At 40.7% G+C, this 19,969-nt stretch overlaps 6 protein-coding genes across 11 annotated transcripts in view; 1 reads left to right on the top strand and 5 right to left on the bottom strand.

Annotated features, from left to right (window-relative positions):
• Positions 1-3: 3 nt before the first annotated feature.
• Positions 4-2,305, bottom strand: LOC122418552 (uncharacterized). Its single transcript, XM_043432855.1, has 4 exons — positions 2,088-2,305; positions 1,410-1,816; positions 864-1,202; positions 4-758 (listed from the first exon to the last, which is right to left on the bottom strand). The coding sequence occupies exons 1-4, from the start codon at positions 2,122-2,124 to the stop codon at positions 381-383; spliced, it is 1,161 nt and encodes a 386-aa protein (XP_043288790.1). The 5' UTR covers positions 2,125-2,305; the 3' UTR covers positions 4-380.
• A 634-nt stretch (positions 2,306-2,939) lies between these two features.
• Positions 2,940-3,752, bottom strand: LOC122418392 (collagen alpha chain CG42342-like). Its single transcript, XM_043432564.1, has one exon. The coding sequence runs from the start codon at positions 3,750-3,752 to the stop codon at positions 2,940-2,942; it is 813 nt and encodes a 270-aa protein (XP_043288499.1).
• A 924-nt stretch (positions 3,753-4,676) lies between these two features.
• Positions 4,677-8,195, bottom strand: mEFG1 (mitochondrial translation elongation factor G 1). Its single transcript, XM_043432840.1, has 8 exons — positions 7,842-8,195; positions 7,564-7,722; positions 6,960-7,458; positions 6,621-6,885; positions 6,023-6,485; positions 5,738-5,941; positions 5,355-5,666; positions 4,677-5,150 (listed from the first exon to the last, which is right to left on the bottom strand). Exons 1-8 carry the CDS (start codon positions 7,914-7,916, stop codon positions 4,884-4,886), a joined length of 2,244 nt encoding a protein of 747 aa, XP_043288775.1. The 5' UTR covers positions 7,917-8,195; the 3' UTR covers positions 4,677-4,883.
• Positions 8,196-8,503: 308 nt separating this feature from the next.
• Dhfr (dihydrofolate reductase) lies at positions 8,504-9,733 on the top strand. The gene is made up of 4 exons (XM_043432859.1): positions 8,504-8,798; positions 8,872-9,027; positions 9,107-9,230; positions 9,495-9,733. Exons 1-4 carry the CDS (start codon positions 8,536-8,538, stop codon positions 9,681-9,683), a joined length of 732 nt encoding a protein of 243 aa, XP_043288794.1. The 5' UTR covers positions 8,504-8,535; the 3' UTR covers positions 9,684-9,733.
• Positions 9,715-10,929, bottom strand: HINT1 (histidine triad nucleotide binding protein 1). Its single transcript, XM_043432863.1, has 2 exons — positions 10,646-10,929; positions 9,715-10,113 (listed from the first exon to the last, which is right to left on the bottom strand). The coding sequence occupies exons 1-2, from the start codon at positions 10,847-10,849 to the stop codon at positions 9,844-9,846; spliced, it is 474 nt and encodes a 157-aa protein (XP_043288798.1). The 5' UTR covers positions 10,850-10,929; the 3' UTR covers positions 9,715-9,843.
• A 150-nt stretch (positions 10,930-11,079) lies between these two features.
• The window catches only part of Cdk4 (Cyclin-dependent kinase 4), a 28,503-nt gene continuing 19,613 nt past the window's right edge, over positions 11,080-19,969 (bottom strand). Inside the window, exons 1-5 of one of the 6 annotated variants that reach the window (XM_043432848.1) lie at positions 18,571-19,479; positions 14,764-15,333; positions 12,717-13,064; positions 12,346-12,506; positions 11,080-12,255 (exon numbers count right to left, since the gene is read on the bottom strand). In XM_043432848.1, the coding sequence (XP_043288783.1) occupies positions 12,036-12,255; positions 12,346-12,506; positions 12,717-13,064; positions 14,764-15,312 (1,278 nt within the window). In that variant the 5' untranslated portion in view covers positions 15,313-15,333; positions 18,571-19,479 and the 3' untranslated portion in view covers positions 11,080-12,035. Of the gene's footprint in view, positions 12,256-12,345; positions 12,507-12,716; positions 13,065-14,763; positions 15,334-16,009; positions 16,220-16,353; positions 16,762-17,379; positions 18,176-18,570; positions 19,480-19,969 lie in introns of those variants that run through there. The other 5 variants (XM_043432852.1, XM_043432849.1, XM_043432850.1 and 2 more) reach the window with 5 other exon arrangements.

Below are 19,969 nucleotides of genomic sequence, written 5' to 3'. Positions count from 1 at the left end.
AACTTTGTTGATTGAAATAACTTTAATCAGATCCCATAGAATATTTGAGATTCAAAAGTTTTGTAAACTTTTAGCGAATTCATTTACAAAATCCCAGTCTCCAATTATATTTTGTACTTTAAAGGCACTTTTTTACTTATTTAACTAATTTTTGTTATTTCTAGTGAAAAGTGTAAGCAAAGCACGAATCGTCTGAAGGAATTTTGTTTCGAAAAATAACACGCGCTGCGCTCGCGACGAAAAAAATTAAAAAATGCATTTTTCAGACCCAGCTGTGATATCACTCTTTTCGTATTTTCTTAACTCGAAACTAGTTTAAAGTTAATAACGAAAACGAAAGAATACAATCATGGCAATTTTGTTTATAGAATAGAGAAAATTCAGCGTTTTTTCTTCGCCGGAACATTCGCTCGTGAATTCTTTTTTGCACCGGACGATTTTTGCTGTTGAGTCTTAGAACTTTTGTTCTTTTGGTTCGAAGAGCTCGCTTTAGCTGGATTTTTCTTTTGTTGCGGTGAATTTCGTGATCGAGGCTCAGGTTCTTTCGACGATTCGAGGTTTTTCGGATCCTGCCTCTTTCTCCGTGTCGGAGCCTTTTTTTTCTGCGTTTCCTGGTCCGAACTGTCGCGATAATCTGCTGACAATCGAGATCGTTTTTTGCCATGAGATTCCAAAGTTTCTTCGTTCAGTCGCTTCGACCGAGGCGAAGAATCGTCCGGATCGAACGATTCGTCAGATTCTCGACTCCGGCCATTTTCCTGGTAATTGAAAAAACGAAATCACGATAGAAAAAGTCACAAGATTGTGGCACCAATCATTTCCATTTTTGAGATGAAGATACAGATAGAAATCGAGAAACATACGCCGTCCTCTAAAAACGGTTCCTGTCTCTTCCAAATTCCTTTGCTTTCCGGAGAGTTGAATATTTGTTCGAGGGCCTCTTCGACATCAATGATTTTCAGAATTTTGAAAAGATTTTGCAAATTCTCTTGATCACGGTCAGCAAGTTCCAGGGTGGTCGCACTTTCGATCACCAATTTCGTTGGTTTCGTTATATTTTGTGAATAACAAATTTTGACAACTATAAGCGCAGCTTCTACAAATCGATTTTTGACATGTCGCTCCAGTTGAATGGAAAATATTTTGTAGGATGAATTCGCATGTGGAATGGCACAGTAGAGGTCCAAGCTTTTCAGAAAATCCTGCAAAAAAACGTTCCAAAATAAAATGCTTCACGAAAAATACTCCAGTTTTCCAATAACTGGACAAAATTTCAGTTTTCCATTCTTGACGATTTCAAATTTTTGCCAGATTCAATGTTTTCCAGTGAGAATTGAAATTATTTTTAGAGTCGTAGATCAGCAAATTTCACTGAAATGTTTCTTCATCAATTTTATCAAACTTCTTACTTCCAATTTCTTGAATTGTTGTTTACGATAAGTGAAACATTCCACCCAAGTTTTACATTTATTGAGAAATTGTTTGTTGTTTAAAGAGCCAATGGTATATTCAGTTTCGAGTTCCTTTCTGTCGAAGCCGGGGGGCATGTAATATTTGTCAATTTTCAATTGGTTATTTTGGCACAAGAATTTGATCCAAAACTTCTTTTTGTAACCATTGATGGCATCCCAGTCTTTGAACATCACGAGGGTTCCGTCAGGTTTGTGTAGGCTTGTGATACCTGCAGCTGATTGTAGACGGCACATGGCTCTGATAGCAGGATTTTGTAATTTTTCCCTGACTGCTTGCGTGTCTTTGCGAAAAAGTTCTGTTACATTGACATCTTGGAATCTGGCGAAGCCTCCGTGCTGTGGATCTGTAGATTGATATTTTTTAAATCAGAGGTAGATTGAAAATATCGATTCTCTGTACAAAACAATTGAATTGTTTCGATTTTTTTACATGGTTGTGAATGAAAGGATTGATATTTATTGGATAGTGAATTAAAAACTTAACAAGAAAAGGATTTTAAATTCTCAAGAAGAGGTTTGGACTGGAAAAATTGAATCTACAGAAATTATTACGAGAGATTTGAGGTTATCCAAAGAGAAATTCGCGTTCGATTGACTGATTATCGGTATTTTTACCTGGTTTGAGATTCGCTGATGTACTGGGTTGGTTCATGATACCACCTGTATTTTTATCTGAGATTTTTTTTCACTTTTTTCTTATAATATACGTTTATGAAAAAGGGCGACAAAGACACCGGGCGAGCCGGCATATAAACACGAAAACTCAAAACTCACAACAAACAAACCCGGCGGGACAATCCTATTTTTCCCGCTCTTTTTATTTACCTATTTTTCATATATTTGAAAAGGAAGAATAATTCAACAGATGACACGAGATTATCTCGATAAAATTTTACTTTCAAAGATTTTTATTTATTTCCCTTTGTTATTAACAAATTTTTTGTATTCAACTACAACTAAATTATAATATAAATTTTATCCAATGTAATTGCTCCAGTTCTTCCTGACGTTCCTCGTCGTCGATCGAGAAACACAACGTCGTATTTTTGGTATTTTCAGACAAAAGGAGTGACATATATAATAGCAAATATTGAATGAAACGACGAAGTGGAAGAAAAATGACAGCTTTATTCATCAGAGTTATAACGTATTACTTATCACTTAAACAATTTTTCACGTAACAGCAGAGTTTAAATTCAATTTGTAAAGAAGCACAAAAACAATATAAAATTATATGGAGCAAAGACAATGAGAAAGCATACAACAACGGTTATGACAATTCTCTAAACACCTTTTGACACTAGAGCTATTCTTGTGTTTCTTTTTAACTGCTGAAAGAAATTAAACTAATAAATCAATAATGCTAAATGAGAGTTAGATGGCAGTCCGTAGGTCCAGATTGAAACAACAACATAAGTATCAAGCAATAATATATAAAAATCTTACTTCATAATATTTTTCACAAAGTTAGTATTTTTTGCCAAATTTCGACTTCGTTTTTTCACCGTCCTCACCCTTGTCACCACCCTTACCCTTCTTACCGAACTTATTTTTTTTCCAAAACTCATCTTTATCACTGAACTTATCTTTCTCGCAGCCCTTGTCGCCACCCTTGTCACCCTTTTTGTCGCCACTCTTGTCACATCCCTTGTCGCCACCCTTGTCACCACTCTTGTCACCACCCTTACCCTTCTTACAAAACTTATTTTTTTTCCAACACTCATTTTTATCACCAGACTTTTCTTTGTCACTGGACTTATCTTTCTCGCAGCCCTTGTCGCTCCCCTTGTCGCCCTTCTTGTCGCCGCTCTTGTCACATCCCTTGTCGCCACCCTTGTCATCACCCTTACCTTTCTTACCAAACTTATTTTTTTTCCAAAACTTATCTTTCTTCCAAGACTTGTCTCCCTTGCCGGACTTGTCATCATCCTTGCAAGACTCGCCTTCCTTGTCAGGCTTCTTCTCAACCAGCTGACCTGGCGGACCCTGCAGACCTGGCGGACCCTGCAGACCTGGCTGACCTGGCAGACCCTGCAGACCTGGCTGACCTGGCTCACCTGGCAGACCCTGCTCACCTGACAGACCCGGCTCACCTTGCGGACCCGGCTCACCTTGCGGACCTGGCTCACCTGGCAAACCCCGCTCACCTGGCAAACCCTGCGGACCTGGCGGACCCGAACGACCCGATTCGTCCCCTTCAGGTTTTTGGCTCATGCAGAACGCAACAAAGATCGACATCAGAAACGCACTTCTAATGTACATTCGCATCGTGGGCTTCATTTCACTCGATTTAGAGGATCCTCTCGAAAATTCTTCAATGAATTTGAATGAGCGAAAAAATATTGGCAAAAAGTGCCATTCACAGATGACGGAGTTCAAAAAGTTTGGAGACAAAATATTCGACGTTCTTCAGGCTGCGTAACAACCAACGGTCGCTGACGCCACTAATTTGTGTAAAAATTAGTCGCATCGAGCTTATAAATGCCAAAAAATGATAAAAGGAACAAAGGCAAGTTCGTTATCCGAAAAATTGACCGAGTGTCACGCGCCGCACTCAACTCGTATCGGAAGAACGTGCCATCGGTAATGCCGATTGAGCAATCGAGCTCTAGAAAAACGATATTCCAAAAAAAATGCATTCTTTCTATACGTGAGATATCCAAGGTTCATCAATTTCGATGACGATTAAAAAAACGTCGCAAATAATTTCATCATAATTCTCACAGTATTTTGTAACAAAAATAGAACTGTTTTTCCAACGCAATTATTTCATATTGCTCCTGGGAAGATCGAAATGTTGTTGTCTCCAAAACACGTTCGAACGATGTTTTATCAATTTCAACACGTCGGATCAACGTGTTAAACGATGTTTCGTTTAATGAGCAAAACATGCAGAGCTCGAGACAACAAAACGTTGCCCAATTGCGAAGAAAATTTCGTAAATTCGTTGCTCTTATTATTCCGAGTCACGAATTTCCGAGTTGATCAGAATGTGCGACGTTAGCAAATTTTATTCGAGAAAATTTAAGAGGAAATTTGCTCCGAACAAAAAACCTTTATTTTCTAGTTGATTTTATTCGCAAACTCAATATTTATTTCTGTCATTAACTAATTTTTCAGAATAAATCATTAATTTATTCTGAAAAATTGAAAATTTTGAAAGAAAATCAATTGCAGAACCGAAGAAAAGTTTGAACTCATGAATCAAGAACGAATCGACGTCCAACGCACGATCTTTTTATTTTATGAATATTTACAAGTTGGTGATCGTTGGGCGTTGAAGGCGAATAATCAACATAAAGTGGAACGTTGAACTGATCAATCGATTCTCATTGAGTCAAGAATCAATTAAGTCGATGATTTGAAAAGTTGAGTCAACTAACTAAATTGTCTCAATGATAACGGAGCTAACTAGATTTTCTTTTTCTGTTGAACAGCTCCTGGCAACGATTCTTGATACAGTCGGACCATCTCTTCTTGTAGTTCTCTGGAACACGGACTGTATCTTGCATATTCCATGGAAAATTCTCCTTTTCCTTGCGTCGATGATCTCAACTCTCCGGAATAACCAAACATCTCGTTCAATGGGACTTCTGCGCAAACAGTGAACCATCCCTCCATCACTTCCGTACCAGTTATTATTCCTTTTCTCCTATTCAAGTGTCCTAGCACTACACCCTGAAAAATGGGACGTTCGTTTATATCATCAGTTAAATAACTCACTTGTTCTTTCATCCGTTCACTTGCATGCATTTCTTCGGTCATCGATTCACTCATTTTTATAATTCTCTCGTTGGTTCGTTCACGAATTTACTCATTCGTGTTTTCATCCATTCATTCACTCGCTCATTCATTGATTTTCGATATTTATTTAGAAATTACTTGAAATTCTTCAGGGCCAGTAATTTCGACAGCCATAATCGGTTCAAGAATTTGCCAAGACCCTCTCTCGAAGACTTGTCTGATAGCGCCTTGAGCTGCAAGGTTGAATGCCAATTCCGAAGAATCAACAATGTGATGATCTCCGTCCCTGAGACGAAATATCAAGCCCGAAAGCTTGTGGCCAGTGAGCAAGCCTTTTTCGCACATTTTGTAAAATCCTTTTTGAATCCCTGGTATAAATTGCTTAGGAACATTCGTCCCGATCGTTTCATCCACGAAAAGCAGCTGCGTGTTTTGTTGAGGTGGCAGCGGCTAGAATTTCATTCCAATGGTTATCCAATTCCATCCGAAAAATGCTCTACTTCTGTCGACTTCATTCTCACCTCGAGGATTCCTTCCACTGCCGCAAACTGACCCGCGCCTCCAGACTGCTTTTTATGCAAATAATCGAACTCGCATGGCTCTGTGAGCGTCTCCCGGAATGATACTTTCGGCTTGCCCAATATTACAGGACAATTGTACTCTCGCTCGAGCCTCTGAGCATAAATTTCGAGGTGGAGCTCCCCCATCCCGGAAACGATGCTTTCCTGTTAATGATTTTCATATTTTTATACTTTCATCACTTAAATTATTACTAACGAATCATTCTGCTCAAAAAATGAATTTACTTTGTTATCAGAATCGTATTGAAACCGGAACGTTGGATCCTCCTTCGTGAATCTTTGGATCCCTTTGGCGAAATTGTCACGATCTTTGGCATTTTTGGGTGTGATCGCCATGGTAATAACGGGATCGGCGACATGAATCGATTCCATGGATATTTCTAATTTCGGGTTATTCGTAAAAGTGTCACCGGAAGCGCAATCGATTCCAAAGAGAGCGAAAATGTCGCCGGCATAGACTTCGTTCACGTCCTCCATTGTATTCGAGTGCAAACGAACCAATCTTGAAATTCGAACTTTTCTTTTCGTTCTCGTGTTGACAATCGTATCACTCTTCGCCACCTTTCCTTGGTAGCAACGGAAGTACGTCAATTGACCAAATTTCCCTGCCTCGAGCTTGAATGCCAAACCCACGAACGGCTTTTTATCGTTTCTCGCAGAATCCAACAAAACTTTCTCGGTTTTTTCTCTGAAACGAATTCACAAATCTAGATTCGAGTAATGTACTGATTGGTGAACGTAAAAACCTTTGTTTTATGAATATTTTTCCATATTTTTTGAAAAATCAATTGAAAAATGATCTCAAAGATTTGAAAAAAATTACCCTGGCAGTTCCCGAATAGCGTAGTTGGAAACTTCGCCCGGATGTGGCAAGTAGCGTATAACGGCATCGAGAAGAGGCTGAACGCCTTTGTTTTTGAGGGCAGTACCAACGAAAACGGGAGTAAAAGTTCGTTTGAGGCAAGTTCGTCTAATCGCATCAGCGATATCGTCTTCGCTGGGTGTTTTTTCATTGAGAAAAAAATCTCCGAGCGTTTCATCGACGTTGCTCAAATGTTCGATCAATTCCTGGCGACGTTCGTTGGATTCTGAAAAAGAAAAATTCATAATGTTTCTTTGTAATACTGCTAATTCCAAAATCATGGAATTTGAAGTTTCAAACCGGTTCTCATGTCAGCAGGAATTTCGTCAACCCGTATTTCTTCCCCGAAAGTGCCTTCGAAGTAAAGAGCTTTTTGAGCGACAAGATCGACAATCCCTTTGGTTGCAGCTTCGAGGCCAATGGGGATTTGGACAAAGGCCGCGTTGTGGTGCATTTTCGATCTCATTTGCTGCATAACACGCGTCGGGTTAGCACCCATTCTGTCTAATTTATTAATGAACGCTAAGCAGGGCACGTTGTATCTCTTCATTTGCCGATTAACTGTCAAAGTCTGCGACTGAACACCACCGACAGAGCAAAGCACCAGAATAGCACCGTCCAAAACTCTTAAAGCTCTTTCAACTTCGACGGTAAAATCTACGTGCCCTGGAGTATCAATTATATTGATATTATGATCTTTCCAAAGTGTGTAAGTCGCTGCTGATTGGATGGTGATTCCTCTCTGTCTTTCCAGTTCCATACTGTCCATTACCGCTCCAACGTTGTCTCTGCCTTTGACCTTAGAGCACGAGTTGATTAATTTTTCTTCTATTTTGTGTAAAATTCCAAGATCCTTTCAAATCACTTTCTGCGATTATCACGAATAATTAGATCATAAACTTACTTCGTGCATTTCTGATATTCTGCCTGTATAAAATAAGATACGTTCGGTGAGAGTAGTTTTTCCAGAATCGATGTGCGCCGATATTCCAATATTACGAATTTTTTCCAACGCCTTATGTTCCGCGTATTTTTCATAAGATGCCATAAAACGTACATTTTTCTGAAATTCCAACGTAGCGATGTGATAGAATTTGTTTTTCGTTAATTATTTGAATTGTTTGAAGATATTCAAAAGATACTTTGAGTGCTTAACCTAAAAATCGAAGGACTAAGTCTTACGTGAAATGCACTGGTTGACAAGTTTGACAACCTTCTTGGATGCACGGAACACTTGAATAACTTTAATATCGTCATTTTTGGACTTCACTTGGTTAACATTAGTCAGAACTATTATTATTTAATTAAAGTTTCTTAGACACGAGCACGGAGCAGAACACCGTAATGGTACAAAGTTGAAACTTGTCCTGCCACCATTTTGGTTTTTCGTACTCGTTTCCTTGTCGTTTCCCTTCCCGCTTTCACTACTTTTTCTCTACTTTTTCCATCCAGTCGTTTCGCATTTTCTGTTTTCTGCTTTCTCTCGTGTTTATGATTCATCGTTCGTTTCTCTGTTTAGCAGCAAAAAAGTGTATTTGAAGTAGGGCGTAAATAAAATCAATGAAGGTAAAAGCCGATGTGAATAACATTCAGCATTGTTTGAATCCCCTGAACGCGCCTGTTGTCGCGATCTTTTCTTCGATCTGTAGCATTTCTTTCACCAAATGATTTCACCATAACGCGGACATGAATGAATAAAAATTCGTAGATTCATATTCGAGGATTAATAATTTAAAATTTTAACGAAATAGAAGAATTCGTATAAGACACTCGAAATATTCAGAAATCAAAAAAGTCGGCCGAGTCTCCGACACGTCTCAGAAGGTCCTTGTGATTCAAATCTTCGCGGTGCAGCCTTAAACCAGTGCTGCTCCCTATGCGAGTGTTGGGGAAGTTCGAAATCCCCATAGCAGCGCCGCCTGTCGGTAAAAAACCAGTTCAAACTTGGCAGTTAAGCACATGTCCGAGCCGCACGTGGGTCCAAAAACATCAACAATTTATTCGAACCGAATTTTATCGTAAAAAAACGTCGAAACTTTCCCGCCAAAATACAGCGATGCAATTCAAATTAAACTTGATCGCAGCCGCGTGCGAGGACATGGGGATCGGGATAAACGGTAAATTACCATGGAGACTCAAGTAAGTGGCCTTGAAACGGATGAACCGACGGATCTCCGATCGTTGTGATGATTCCATTATTTCTGCACGACAGGAGCGAAATGGCGTTTTTTACTGACATGACTACGAAAACAAAGGAAGAAAATAAAAAAAATGTTGTTCTAATGGGGAGAAGGACCTGGGAATGTATTCCAAAAAAATATCGTCCTCTGAAAGATCGAATAAACATGGTGTTGACCAGTCAGTCGCTGTAATTATTTTCTTTCCATCGATTTTCACGCGGCGATAATTCACTCATTTTTCTCAATCTTCGTTATTTAATTTCGTAGGAATTTAGGCGACGAAGCGATCGTTTGCAGCAGTATTTCTGCAGCTCTAAAATTCATATCCAATTCAGAGCTGAAAGACCGAGTTGAAAAAATCTGGGTCATTGGTGGGGGTTCTGTTTACAAGGTTGGATATTTGAAATGTCGTTATTAAGGGGGAGGTGGGGGGATGGAAAGCGAAAAATTCCGTTTCCGCCATTTTTTTCTCGGCACTCGCAACACTCGTGATACGAGTTTTTATTCAACTTCTGAACGATTGCGTCACAAAAGGAATTGAAAAAATGTCTGACGACATTTTCGATCTCTAAACGTTCGATTTTTTTTTTTGACGGCTGTAAATAAAATCTAAAACTGATCGCGTCGATAATTAAGTGACAAATATTCGTTTTAGGAATCCATGGAATCTCCTCATTTCCATCGACTCTATCTGACGAAAATAATGAAAAAATTTGAATGCGACACATTTTTTCCACCAATCCCGAGCAATTTGAAGCGCGTCCAGGAAACGACGGTGCCCCAAGGAATTCAGGAGGAAAATGATGTTCGTTTCGAGTATCAAGTTTACGAGAAAAGGGAATAGGAGCTGAAAAATGGGGTTTTTTTCAATAAAATTTTATTTTTTTAATGGTTTTTTTATTGTTCTTCGATTTATTCAAGTTTTGACATATTTTTGAAGGTTATCTTTTGTTTAATTTATTCTGGCGTCCGAAATGGCGGTACGAAAAATTCAACAGGTGTTTTTAACCCGGCGGCCATTCCATCTGCCGACCACCCAACACATGCAGGTGCAAATGATAAACCGATTGTGCACCGTCACGACCGTCATTTATCACCAAACGAAATCCATTATCCAAACCCTCTTGTTTCGCGACTTTCTGCGCCACATACATCAAATGCCCCAACAATCCTGAATCGGATTCCTCCGATTTCGACAGTTGCTCTATCGGCTTGCGAGGAATAACCAAAAAATGCTTCGGCGCTTGTGGATTCACGTCGTTGAACGCCACGCACTGGTAATCAAAATGTTTTTTCTTGTTGAGCCAATGAATACGAATTCAGAAAAATGACTCGAGTTTTTCCAAAATTTTGTTACAATTGAACGCGCGAATACGTTTGAGGGGCCGCTTGAATCGACGTCGTTGATTCTCACAATTTTTTCCCATGGAAATTCATCAAAATCCTATTTTTTCGCCAATATTTTGGGGAATTTCAACAAAATTTTTCACTCGAGTACGCATAAAAACTGGCTCGAAGCCTGCAAGCTATTCGCGTACTTTGTTGCCACGCGCAATTTTAGGTTATGGCGCTACTTGATCGCCGGGTCGTTAAATGATTTTATTTCCAAGCAATTTTTCATTACGAAATTACGAAACATAATTTTGAGAACTTTTTAATCAATAAATAACGATTTTCACCCGAATAGAGACACGACGGTGCCGAATAAAACAGGTCTCAAGCCGGGCTCGAAAGTTCCGCGGAACAAGTGGATCACGATTGCTCACAAAAAGACAATATTTCCAATCATCGTAAGATTCAACGCACCTTGTCATCCTCGTAAATAAACTGGCACGGAATTTCTTTGCGAAGTATTTTTCCAAAGATAGTGTCACCGCCGGGAGCAGCTGACTGTGATTTTTCGACCTCGGTCGCCATTTTTCTGAGCCGGTAAGCGGCGCCGCTGGGCACCGAGCCCTCAAAACTGAAGAGGCACGTTCTCGCGCCCCTGACAAAAGTCGAGAATCTCATTTTTATAGAAAATCATGAAGTTCGACTCAAAATTTATTGTGCTTTATCGCAGTTTCAATCATTTCGCGAAATCCTGGCCAAAGTTCGAGTCGCCATATTGAAAAAACTTTCCGACCCGGCGGGAAAGCTCGAGAGCGGGAAATTCGAATCCGAAGAAGCTTGGAGCAGTCCAGAACCCCCAAAAAGGTTCGATTCACAAGTGCAGAGAAAAAAAAACATTTTTTTCGCTCTTTCGGGTGTACAAAACTATAAAAATCTTTATTCAATAGTTTACAGTCTCAACATCAATCTCTGCGATTTTAAATCTTCATATACAAATTCTATTGTTCATTATTGTTTTTATAAATAAATTTACGATGAGGTACGAGATATTAAATGTAAAAAAATACGAAATTCAGAACGTCTGTACAGGCAAAAGTACGCACACAAATATATAAAATAAACTATAATAAATCGAACTATAACAAAAATCGGACGAAGCAATCGTCGCGATTCGACATTACGTATTTCATGGCAGTGAAAATATCTGGTTATGCTTATTTCTTAACGTGGACGATCCTAAATCGATCCAGCAGTCCTAAGCGGATCACGAGGACCCCAGTCTTGAGAGACACGAAAAAAATTCTCGGAAATAACGAAGAATACGAGAATTAATACTAAATCATGAAAATCCGGTTGCGTTGGGGTTTAAGGAGGGTAAAAATGTGTATCCGCGTACTTGTTCGGGTACCGGAGCTAGGAGGCCGGAGCGAATTGAGCAAATTAGAGGATTTCCATGATTTCTAGCTTACAAAAATAATTGCATTACTTTTCGTTAAATGTACAAGTGAATTAAGGGGGAAAAACGACGAATAATACTTAAAATAACTTAGGATTAGATAAATACGTGAAAAATTACATTTTCCAGGTGGAATGGAAACGATCGTCGATCGATGGGCCGATGTATAATCGTTTCCATATGGGGGGGCTGCGAATTCAGAGTTGGATTTAGTAGTTCGACTTTTTCCGGTCATGGATGGAGGTTTGGAGTGCAAATAAATAAGAGATCAAAGATGGAAGCGTCCTGAATATACAGGCTGACGAATAACAGTTGAGACACGATTATTAGATCGAAGGGATAAGTTTGATCAGCGATTAAGGCTAGTGCTAACGATAATAATACGAAAAACGAGGTCGAGTGGGGGGTTCAGGAGGCCATTCCGGAGAAATATTGGTGCAAGAGCGCCTGGGCAGCGGTCAAACGCACGTGGGGATCGAACGTAAGCAAATTTTGAATGAGATCTAAGCCCTCGTCTTCCAGACTCGGAATTACACTCCTCAGTGGCTTCGCCTGCCTGTGAGGAAACGCGGTCCAGCTGAGCGACACGTTTTCCGGCCAACTGTCGTGGCTCGGCGTCCCTATCAACCTGGAATGCAGAGAAAGCGATGAAATCAGGGAGAACTGACGAGCTACGAGTTTTAAAGGCATTTGAACTCGCACGGAAACCCGGACTCACTGGAAAATCTTGTCGAGTTGGTCCCCCTCGCTCGTCCCAGGGAACAGAGGCTGCAGCCTGTTTATTTCGGCCAGTATGCAGCCGACCGACCACAAATCGACGGGCGTTGCGTAGGGACAGCCCAGCAGGACTTCGGGCGCCCGGTACCAGAGGGTGACGACCTTAAAGTTTGAAAAAATGGAGAAGCGAGCTTGAAAAGGCGATAAAATATATAAAAATTCGAGGGGATTCGTGTCGACTTGAAAAATGAGTGAAAATTTGAGTTTTCCAAGTTGGTATTACAGAAAAATTCCGAGCCGCTGTCAAGGGGTGAGAAAAGATCCTTGAAAAGCGATTTTCCAAAGACTCTTAACTGTCCCGTCGAAACTCACCACCGAGGTCAAGCGCATTTCGAAATCATAAGTTTTGGCGAGTCCAAAATCGGCGATTTTAATTCGGCCTTCGCTCGTAACCAGTAAGTTTTGCGGTTTGAGGTCACGGTGGACGATTCGGTGGCTGTGAAGAAAATCGACCCCGAGAAGAATTTCTCTGGACATCTGTCGAACGAGATCGCTCGGAATGCTCTGTCGGTTCGAGCACGAGGCGATGTACGAAGCGAGGTCGCGCTCGACGTGCTCGAACACGAGCCACAGGGTCAGTCCTCGGTCGATCCTTTCCGTGCGACCGTCTCCCGAGGGCAATTGCAGGTAAGATCCTTGGCAGACGTCGAGAAGTCGGACCTGCAAAATTTCCCAATATTCTCATTTCTTTTTCACTCAAGGTAACTCCTGTACCGCATGCTGGTCAAATGAGTGGTAAATTTTCAAAACGCTTTTAGACCAAGTTCAACGTGTACCGATTAAACTTATTGTCAGTAGATATGTATTCAAGCATATTTTATTAGCGTTAAAAAATATTAAAAATGATAGTTTTGCAAAACTATCAACTGACAGATGCAAATTTCCATGATGACACATTTTCACGGGTATTTTTCAAAGAATCATCTGTACTTTTAAACCGATTTTATTGCACCAAGTCTCATTTTGTTCCTCAACTGATCCTCTACGAATGCACCACGTAGATTTTCCTTCAAACTCATTCCTGAGATAAATTATGAATGAAAAAGTTATTTCACTTAATAAACAATTAGCTGCGACAGTTAAACGATCGAGTTAAAAAAACAACTACACGGTGGATTCACAGAGGACCGGTTGACGAACAAAACGAGACTTGTTGCAATGAAATCGACCAAAAAACGCAGATAATTCTTTGAAAAATACCAGTGAAAATTTGTCAGCGTGGAAATGAGCATTTATCAGTTGATGCTTTTGCAAAACTAGCGTTTTTAATATTTTTACATCTTAACGATGTATGAACTTTAGTGATCAATTACTCGATATAACTGTACAGAAGAAAAATCTTAAATAATTTGTATTGTCAAATTTGGCACTAAAGAATACGTTAACCAAATTTTATAAAATTCTGATCATTTTGAAATTTTTTATGTTTTTAGCATGGTTTGGCATGGCAACATTATAAGCCTGTACCAAATATCCTTAAGGTATAACTGGATGGATAGCTCGACCAAAAATGATATCTAATTGGAATTTCCGTACTCCGTGATGCAATAAGAATCTGAAAAAATTCAACAACATTTGGAAAGCTATGAACAACAATTATCAATAATAATATTGCCCAAAAGTTGATAACAAATTGTTTAAACAAATAATTATTTACTAATTTTGCGGTGACCTATTGTTTTTTTATTACGAATCAAATGTGTGTATTTTTCCGAATGCTCATGAATTTTTTCACAATTTTCGTGGATTTTTCAAATTTCTTGAAAAAATGTTGAAAAAAATTTTTTTTAATTTGAATTTTCGATATGTTTTAGAAGACATATTTACCATCAGTTTTGAAAAGTTTCAAGGCTACTGCATCAAAAATGTACAAATAGAGCCACTTAAAAAATTTAAAAAACGCAATTACAAAAATCCACGAAAATTCTGAAAAGAATCATGAGCATTTATAAAAATGCGCACATTCGATTCGTCAAAAAAGAACAAGGCTTTACTGTAAAATTGTTAAAAAATTATTTATTTGAACAATTTATTAATAACGTTTGGGCAATATTATCATTGATAATTGTAGTTCATAACTTTCCAAATGTTGCTGAAGTTTTCAGACTTTTATCGCATCACGAAGTACGGAAATTCCGATCAGGTACAATTCATCGGCTGGGCTATCCATCCAGTAATACTTTAATAAGACATGCAGTGATACAAATCCACTAGCAATACATTTAATCGGTACGTTAAACTCGGTCTAAAAGCGTTTTGAAAATTTACCACTCATTTGACTAGCACGCAGTACCGGAGTTGCCGTAAATTATACTCGAAGACAAGCGGTGGAAAAATGCGGTGGTCGGAGGGCACTCACGATGTGAGGATGCTCGAATCTCTCGAGTTGTTTGAGCCCCGCGATTTCGCGTAGGGTCGAGGTCGGCAGGCCGTCCTCGGTGAGGGGTACGCGGACTTTTTTCAGCGCGACGACTTGGCCGCTCGTGAGGTCCTTGGCCTTGTAGACGGTGCCGTAGGCGCCGTCCCCGATGACGGATATTTCCTCGTAGTGGGCGTGTTCGCCGACGTGGGAGCTGCTCCCGGACTGGGTCCTGGAGCTTTCCCCGCTCTGTCCCATTACGAACCGGCTCAAATCTCTGGTCCGCGTTTCCAAGTCTTGTTCGGCAGGCTCACCGGCTCCGCGGCTCCCCGAGCCCAGTGACGGTTCATCCTCGTCCTTACTCTCGGCTCGACCTTCCCTCCGCGAGCTTTCAGCACCTGCCAATTTTTCCGAGCTCTCTAAACTCCTCTCCCCCGACGAGCTTTCCTCCTCAGCTTCCCCCTGCTTCTTCGTCCTTTTGCTTTCGGGGCTGCTACTACGAGCTTCGGGCACAACCTCCGGCACCGGAAGTGGACGTTTTTCGGCCATCACGACATCGTGGAGGCTTCACTATTTTTTGGAAAACAAAAAAATTCATTAAAAATTTGAAAAGTTACCATTTTTTTATCTCATCAACGAAAAATGCAATAAAAAACAACCGAATTCTTGTTAAAAAATATATTCAAATCTCGAAAAATTTCTTTCTCACCCGCGACCTCATAAACGAAAAAGAAAAAACAAAAAGTTCCGGAAACAAAACTATAAAAGTATTAAAAACAACAACAATTGTTGGGATAAAATATTAAAGATTTGATAATTCAACGTTTTTTCAATAAAAATTTGATCGAAAATATTCAAAATTATAATTTTGCCAAAAATGAATGAGCAGGGTATTTTACACAATGTAAAAAAATATATAAAAATGCATGTTGTTCATGATACATTTCGTAAAGAGTAAACGAGAAACGTCAATATTTATTCATAAAAATGGAATGTAAATTTTATAATTCAATTTTAAAAATCGTCCTTTTTCATCTCTGTTTTTCAAATGTCTAAAACGCCATCCGCCATATTGGATTCCAACGTGACGTCACTCCGACAGTTAACAATCTAGATTCTTATCCCTCGCTCTGCGTTATTTTCAAATTTTACAAGTTATTATGTACTTTTGTGGACTTTTATCATTAATTTTATTAAAATCGCATGATGGAAGACGGTTTTGTGAAAGCAAAAAGTACAAATCTACCAATGATAAATATGTCGATGGTGGCGATGAATCCACAATTTTTGTGGCATTTTTACACTCGTATTATCGCATTCAGGCACGAAACACCAATGATGTACTATCATAACTCATTATATTCACGAATCTTGTTACTTGGTCTTTCGCCATCGTATTGTTTACTAACGGAGCGACGTCACAAACCGAAACAACATGGCGGCTAGCGTTTCCGCGCGAAAGTTGAAAATTATAAATAAAAAATAGTTTTTAAGACACTTTTCGGTCTCATGAAATTTAAATAAAAATCCCACTGGTTTATTACGATCTGAGGATTATTTTGAAACCGTTTTCAAAAAAAGGTGTAATACCGTACGAAAAAGAACCTTAAATGGGACCGAGGAATGCCAAAATTTTCGAAAAAACACAAATTTTCCGTGTAACCTCGATGAGCGAGGACCGCGACGAATAAAGTGTGAAAAAAACACCCGAAAATGTGATTTTTATAAAATTCGAAGAAATCTGAAGCGCACGATCGAAATGAGCGTGCCGAGTTGACTTGGCTTTTGGAAAATCCGAGCACGTACTACGTCGCCGAGTGGAAAAACAGAACCGACTGGCAAGTATATTGCGTCTGAATGACTGATTTCTAAATACGAATAATAAAGAGATTACTATTGTTATTGTTGTGTTTGTGACTTAAATTTCTATAAATAAAATGAGGCGACGTGGGGACATTTCATTTCTGGCTTGTGAATAAGCGTTTGTGGGATTAATTGCGGTTTCAAGTGCCCTGATACGAGGTACATGAGCATTATTTTTTGTCCGGGTTCTTCGAATCTCTCGTCCTCGGAAGTGTCATTTTTCAAACGAATTTTCGGATACAGAGAAAAATGGTAAAAATGAAAAGTTCGAATTTTATAGATAAAAATTTAATGAATTATTCGAAAAAAATAAAAATAAAAATAAACTTGACGGTGCAACGCTTCGATATTGAGAGGAAGCCAAAGGGCTCGAGACATCTGCGCCAACACCTGCCCCCCCCCTCCCGCGCCGCCGTCTTTCTTTTTCTTCGTGATCGTGGAGATGGAAAAAACAGGCCCCGGTCAAACTCGAAACATCTTGCCACTTCACGCGTGCACACACAAACGAGCCTCGTTTCAATGGACGAAAAATGTCTTTGCCCCTGACTGTCAATATTTAATTAGGAAAATAGATCGATCTATTTTTTTCCGAAGAATCGAGCTCGTTACGATTTTTGACATACTTTTGTGAATATTCAACGAATTGTTTACGCCTCGAATTAGTATTCGTGGAAAATTCATTTACAGTGTCGAATATTCGCGTTTGTTTTCATCGACTTTACTACTCGTTGGAAGAAAAGTTGTGAGACTTACGTGAATCGGCCGGAGAAAAAAGGGCTTCCATAAATTCCGGTGGAAAAAACGCTCGAGTGTTTGCGTAGCTTGAGCTAACAGAGAAAAATGTTGCCGCTTCTATTGAAACGTCGTTTTTTTTTATTTTGTTTTCTTCACGTCCCCGATACGAGGAGACGCTTGAACGTTCGGTGTGTACGTGCACGAACTATCGAAATCTTTTATCGGGCTTGAATGAAGCGAGAATGCGAGTTTTTTTTTTTTATTTTTTTTATTTCAGTGATAAACCGAGTATGTGAAGCGTTTGGTTGAGAAACGCGATAAAGACGACTCCCAAGGGCCGCAGGAACGAAATCGTGACGAGTGTTTTTTCTGCTTCCGGATTGTTTGTTTAGCTCTCGGAAAAGCGTCGTTCGAGGGGGGAAAAAAAGGATGGGAACGGGTCAAAGTTTAATGGTATCTTCGAATCCGTTTTCGTATGTTTGGAATATTGATAGGAATTCGTGGGTGAGAGAAACGAGAAGAAGTATATCGGTGTCTAAAGCGCGCGTTCTTTATCGTTTTCCGCTGGTGATAAGCCGAGAATGCTTCTCACAATATTTGCATCGTGCTGATAATCCGGGAAAAAACTCGAAGCTGAAAGAGAGAATGGTTTGGTCCGAAAGTACACATCGCGTACGTACGAAAAGGCAACGTTTCCTCGTAAAGTTATCACGACAAAAGCTTCCTGGAAGAGGGAGAGGGGAGGGCCGCGCGGTAGACGCGCGCGACGATGTAACCGGCGCGGTCGCTCCCGGCTCACTGGCGCTCTCTCCTCCCCCACTCCGGAGCGCTTTCCCGATGCGCGCGCAGCGCCCGCCCCTCTCGCTGGCGCTCCGTCTCCCGCGCTCAGTCTCTCTCTCTCGCTCATTACACTCACACATTTTTAGGGTGCTCCTCGTGGCGCGTGGGAAAAAATACTCTCAATCAAGGATCCGACGATAACTCACGAAACCCTCGGAATTCCAAAGCGTGCATTAGCTACTTATCTCCTCGCTCCCTCTCTCTCTCTCTCTCTCTCTCTTGCTCGCGCGACACCTGATTTCGAATACTCTAGAGAATCTACACGAGTTGCCTCGAATCGAAAATTTTTCCACGATTCCTCAAAAGCATCCCCACAAAATTGTCAAAAAACGAAAAACATTGGAAAATAAACAATGCAAATGTACTTACCGATAAGGTATTGCGGCCTCTGACGACTTTCTGCCACCGACCGGAAGTGCTGCCTCGCAAGACCACGTGAGTATATCTATATTGATATTAAAATACGAGCGGGTGTCCCGAAGTGGTGCGCGTCAACGGGGGGAGCCCCAGTGTTCGTCAGACATGAAGAGAGTACATCACACGACTTGACTCGCTGCTCCTCCGCCTCCCCCAGCCCCGTTTACCCTCACTATCTCACATGAGGTCGAAACATTTTTTCCCAATGCACTATCGCGTAAAAAAGCCAACAAAAAGCAGCACTCGCAGACGCACCGGAGAGTTTTTTAAATTTTAAAGCTGCAAGTCAGACACTCGGATTTTTTAGTTGAGCCAAACGAACCGGAAGTTGAATCAGAGGGGCAAGAAGCATTTTCGCGTTTTCGTAAACAATAATATTTTCAACAATTCAATTGTTATGAATATTTTAGCATAAATATCGCAGTAATAACCTCAAAATATCGAGAGAAAATATAGAAACCGTTTCTTCGAGGCTTTTTGACAGGTTTAAATAGAAAAAAAAATTAAAATTAAATTAAAGAATATTTCGAGAGACTCGAAAGCGAGTCCTCCTTCCTTTTTGCACTCTTTGGTGTTTGTCGTTCGAGGGGCGGTCGCAAACTGGTGCTTCGAAGCCCCGAGTACCGAAACATGAATGGAATGCTTTCCCCGCGAAGAGCATGTACAGAGAGCAACAGCAGCAACGGCAACGGCAACGGCAACGGCAACGGCAACGGCAACGGCAACGGCAACGGCAACGGCAACGGCAACGGCAACGGCAACGGCAACGGCAACGGCAACGGCAGCAGCAGCAGCAGCAGCAGCAGCAGCAGCAGCAGCAGCAGTTCTCGTTTCTCTCGCGGTGGTGAGCCCCCCGATGCACACGCGAGACGGGTTGGAATGAAAAGGGGTACGCGGAGGGGGGGGGGGGGGGCGGAGGCGGGGTCTCCCCCGTTTTGCGCGTCAGTTTCGAGCCAGGAGCGCAGCGAGGTGTCTGCGGTGCCCTTGGCCACTGCGTTGTCAGGGGTTTTTCGAGTATTTTTCAAACCTGTGGGCGTTCCGAGTGAAGTGGGCCGGAAAACTCTTATTTTTTCCTGTTCTACGGGGACGCTGAAAGTCATTTGCGAGGAGAGTTCGAACGAAAGTTTTCGAACCGTTAAAAAAAATGGCGGCTGCGAACCTCACTTTATTCGCAATTTCGACCGAACATGACGCCGGCGTCTTGTCATCGAGTGAATCACTTTTCCCAGGCCCGCGAACGTATGAATAATAATCGATTGATTTGATCACGCGAGTTGTCAAGATCCCGAGCTCATCCCGCGACTTCATTGTTCTTTGTTGCGTGCAAAAATCAACAGTGACGAGAGCGTGA

The sequence above is a fragment of the Venturia canescens genome, chromosome 11 (assembly GCF_019457755.1).
Source record: "Venturia canescens isolate UGA chromosome 11, ASM1945775v1, whole genome shotgun sequence".
Classification (NCBI taxonomy): Eukaryota; Metazoa; Arthropoda; class Insecta; order Hymenoptera; family Ichneumonidae; genus Venturia; species Venturia canescens.
This window is presented reverse-complemented; position numbering and strand designations above follow the sequence as displayed.

Coding starts and splice junctions, on each gene's coding strand:
- LOC122418392 (XM_043432564.1), bottom strand. CDS start 3,752: ATGAAGCCCACGATGCGAATGTACATTAGAAGTGCGTTTCTGATGTCG.
- Dhfr (XM_043432859.1), top strand. CDS start 8,536: ATGCGAGTGTTGGGGAAGTTCGAAATCCCCATAGCAGCGCCGCCTGTC. Junction 8,799..8,871: donor AAATTACCATGGAGACTCAA/GTAAGTGGCCTT, acceptor TCTGCACGACAG/GAGCGAAATGGCGTTTTTTA. Junction 9,231..9,494: donor GTGGGGGTTCTGTTTACAAG/GTTGGATATTTG, acceptor TATTCGTTTTAG/GAATCCATGGAATCTCCTCA.
- mEFG1 (XM_043432840.1), bottom strand. CDS start 7,916: ATGACGATATTAAAGTTATTCAAGTGTTCCGTGCATCCAAGAAGGTTG. Junction 7,723..7,841: donor TGTCAACCAGTGCATTTCAC/GTAAGACTTAGT, acceptor TTGGAATTTCAG/AAAAATGTACGTTTTATGGC. Junction 6,486..6,620: donor GCTATTCGGGAACTGCCAGG/GTAATTTTTTTC, acceptor AATTCGTTTCAG/AGAAAAAACCGAGAAAGTTT.
- LOC122418552 (XM_043432855.1), bottom strand. CDS start 2,124: ATGAACCAACCCAGTACATCAGCGAATCTCAAACCAG. Junction 1,817..2,087: donor ATCAGCGAATCTCAAACCAG/GTAAAAATACCG, acceptor ATCAATCTACAG/ATCCACAGCACGGAGGCTTC. Junction 759..863: donor AACCGTTTTTAGAGGACGGC/GTATGTTTCTCG, acceptor TTCAATTACCAG/GAAAATGGCCGGAGTCGAGA.
- HINT1 (XM_043432863.1), bottom strand. CDS start 10,849: ATGAGATTCTCGACTTTTGTCAGGGGCGCGAGAACGTGCCTCTTCAGT. Junction 10,114..10,645: donor TTATTTACGAGGATGACAAG/GTGCGTTGAATC, acceptor TTTGATTACCAG/TGCGTGGCGTTCAACGACGT.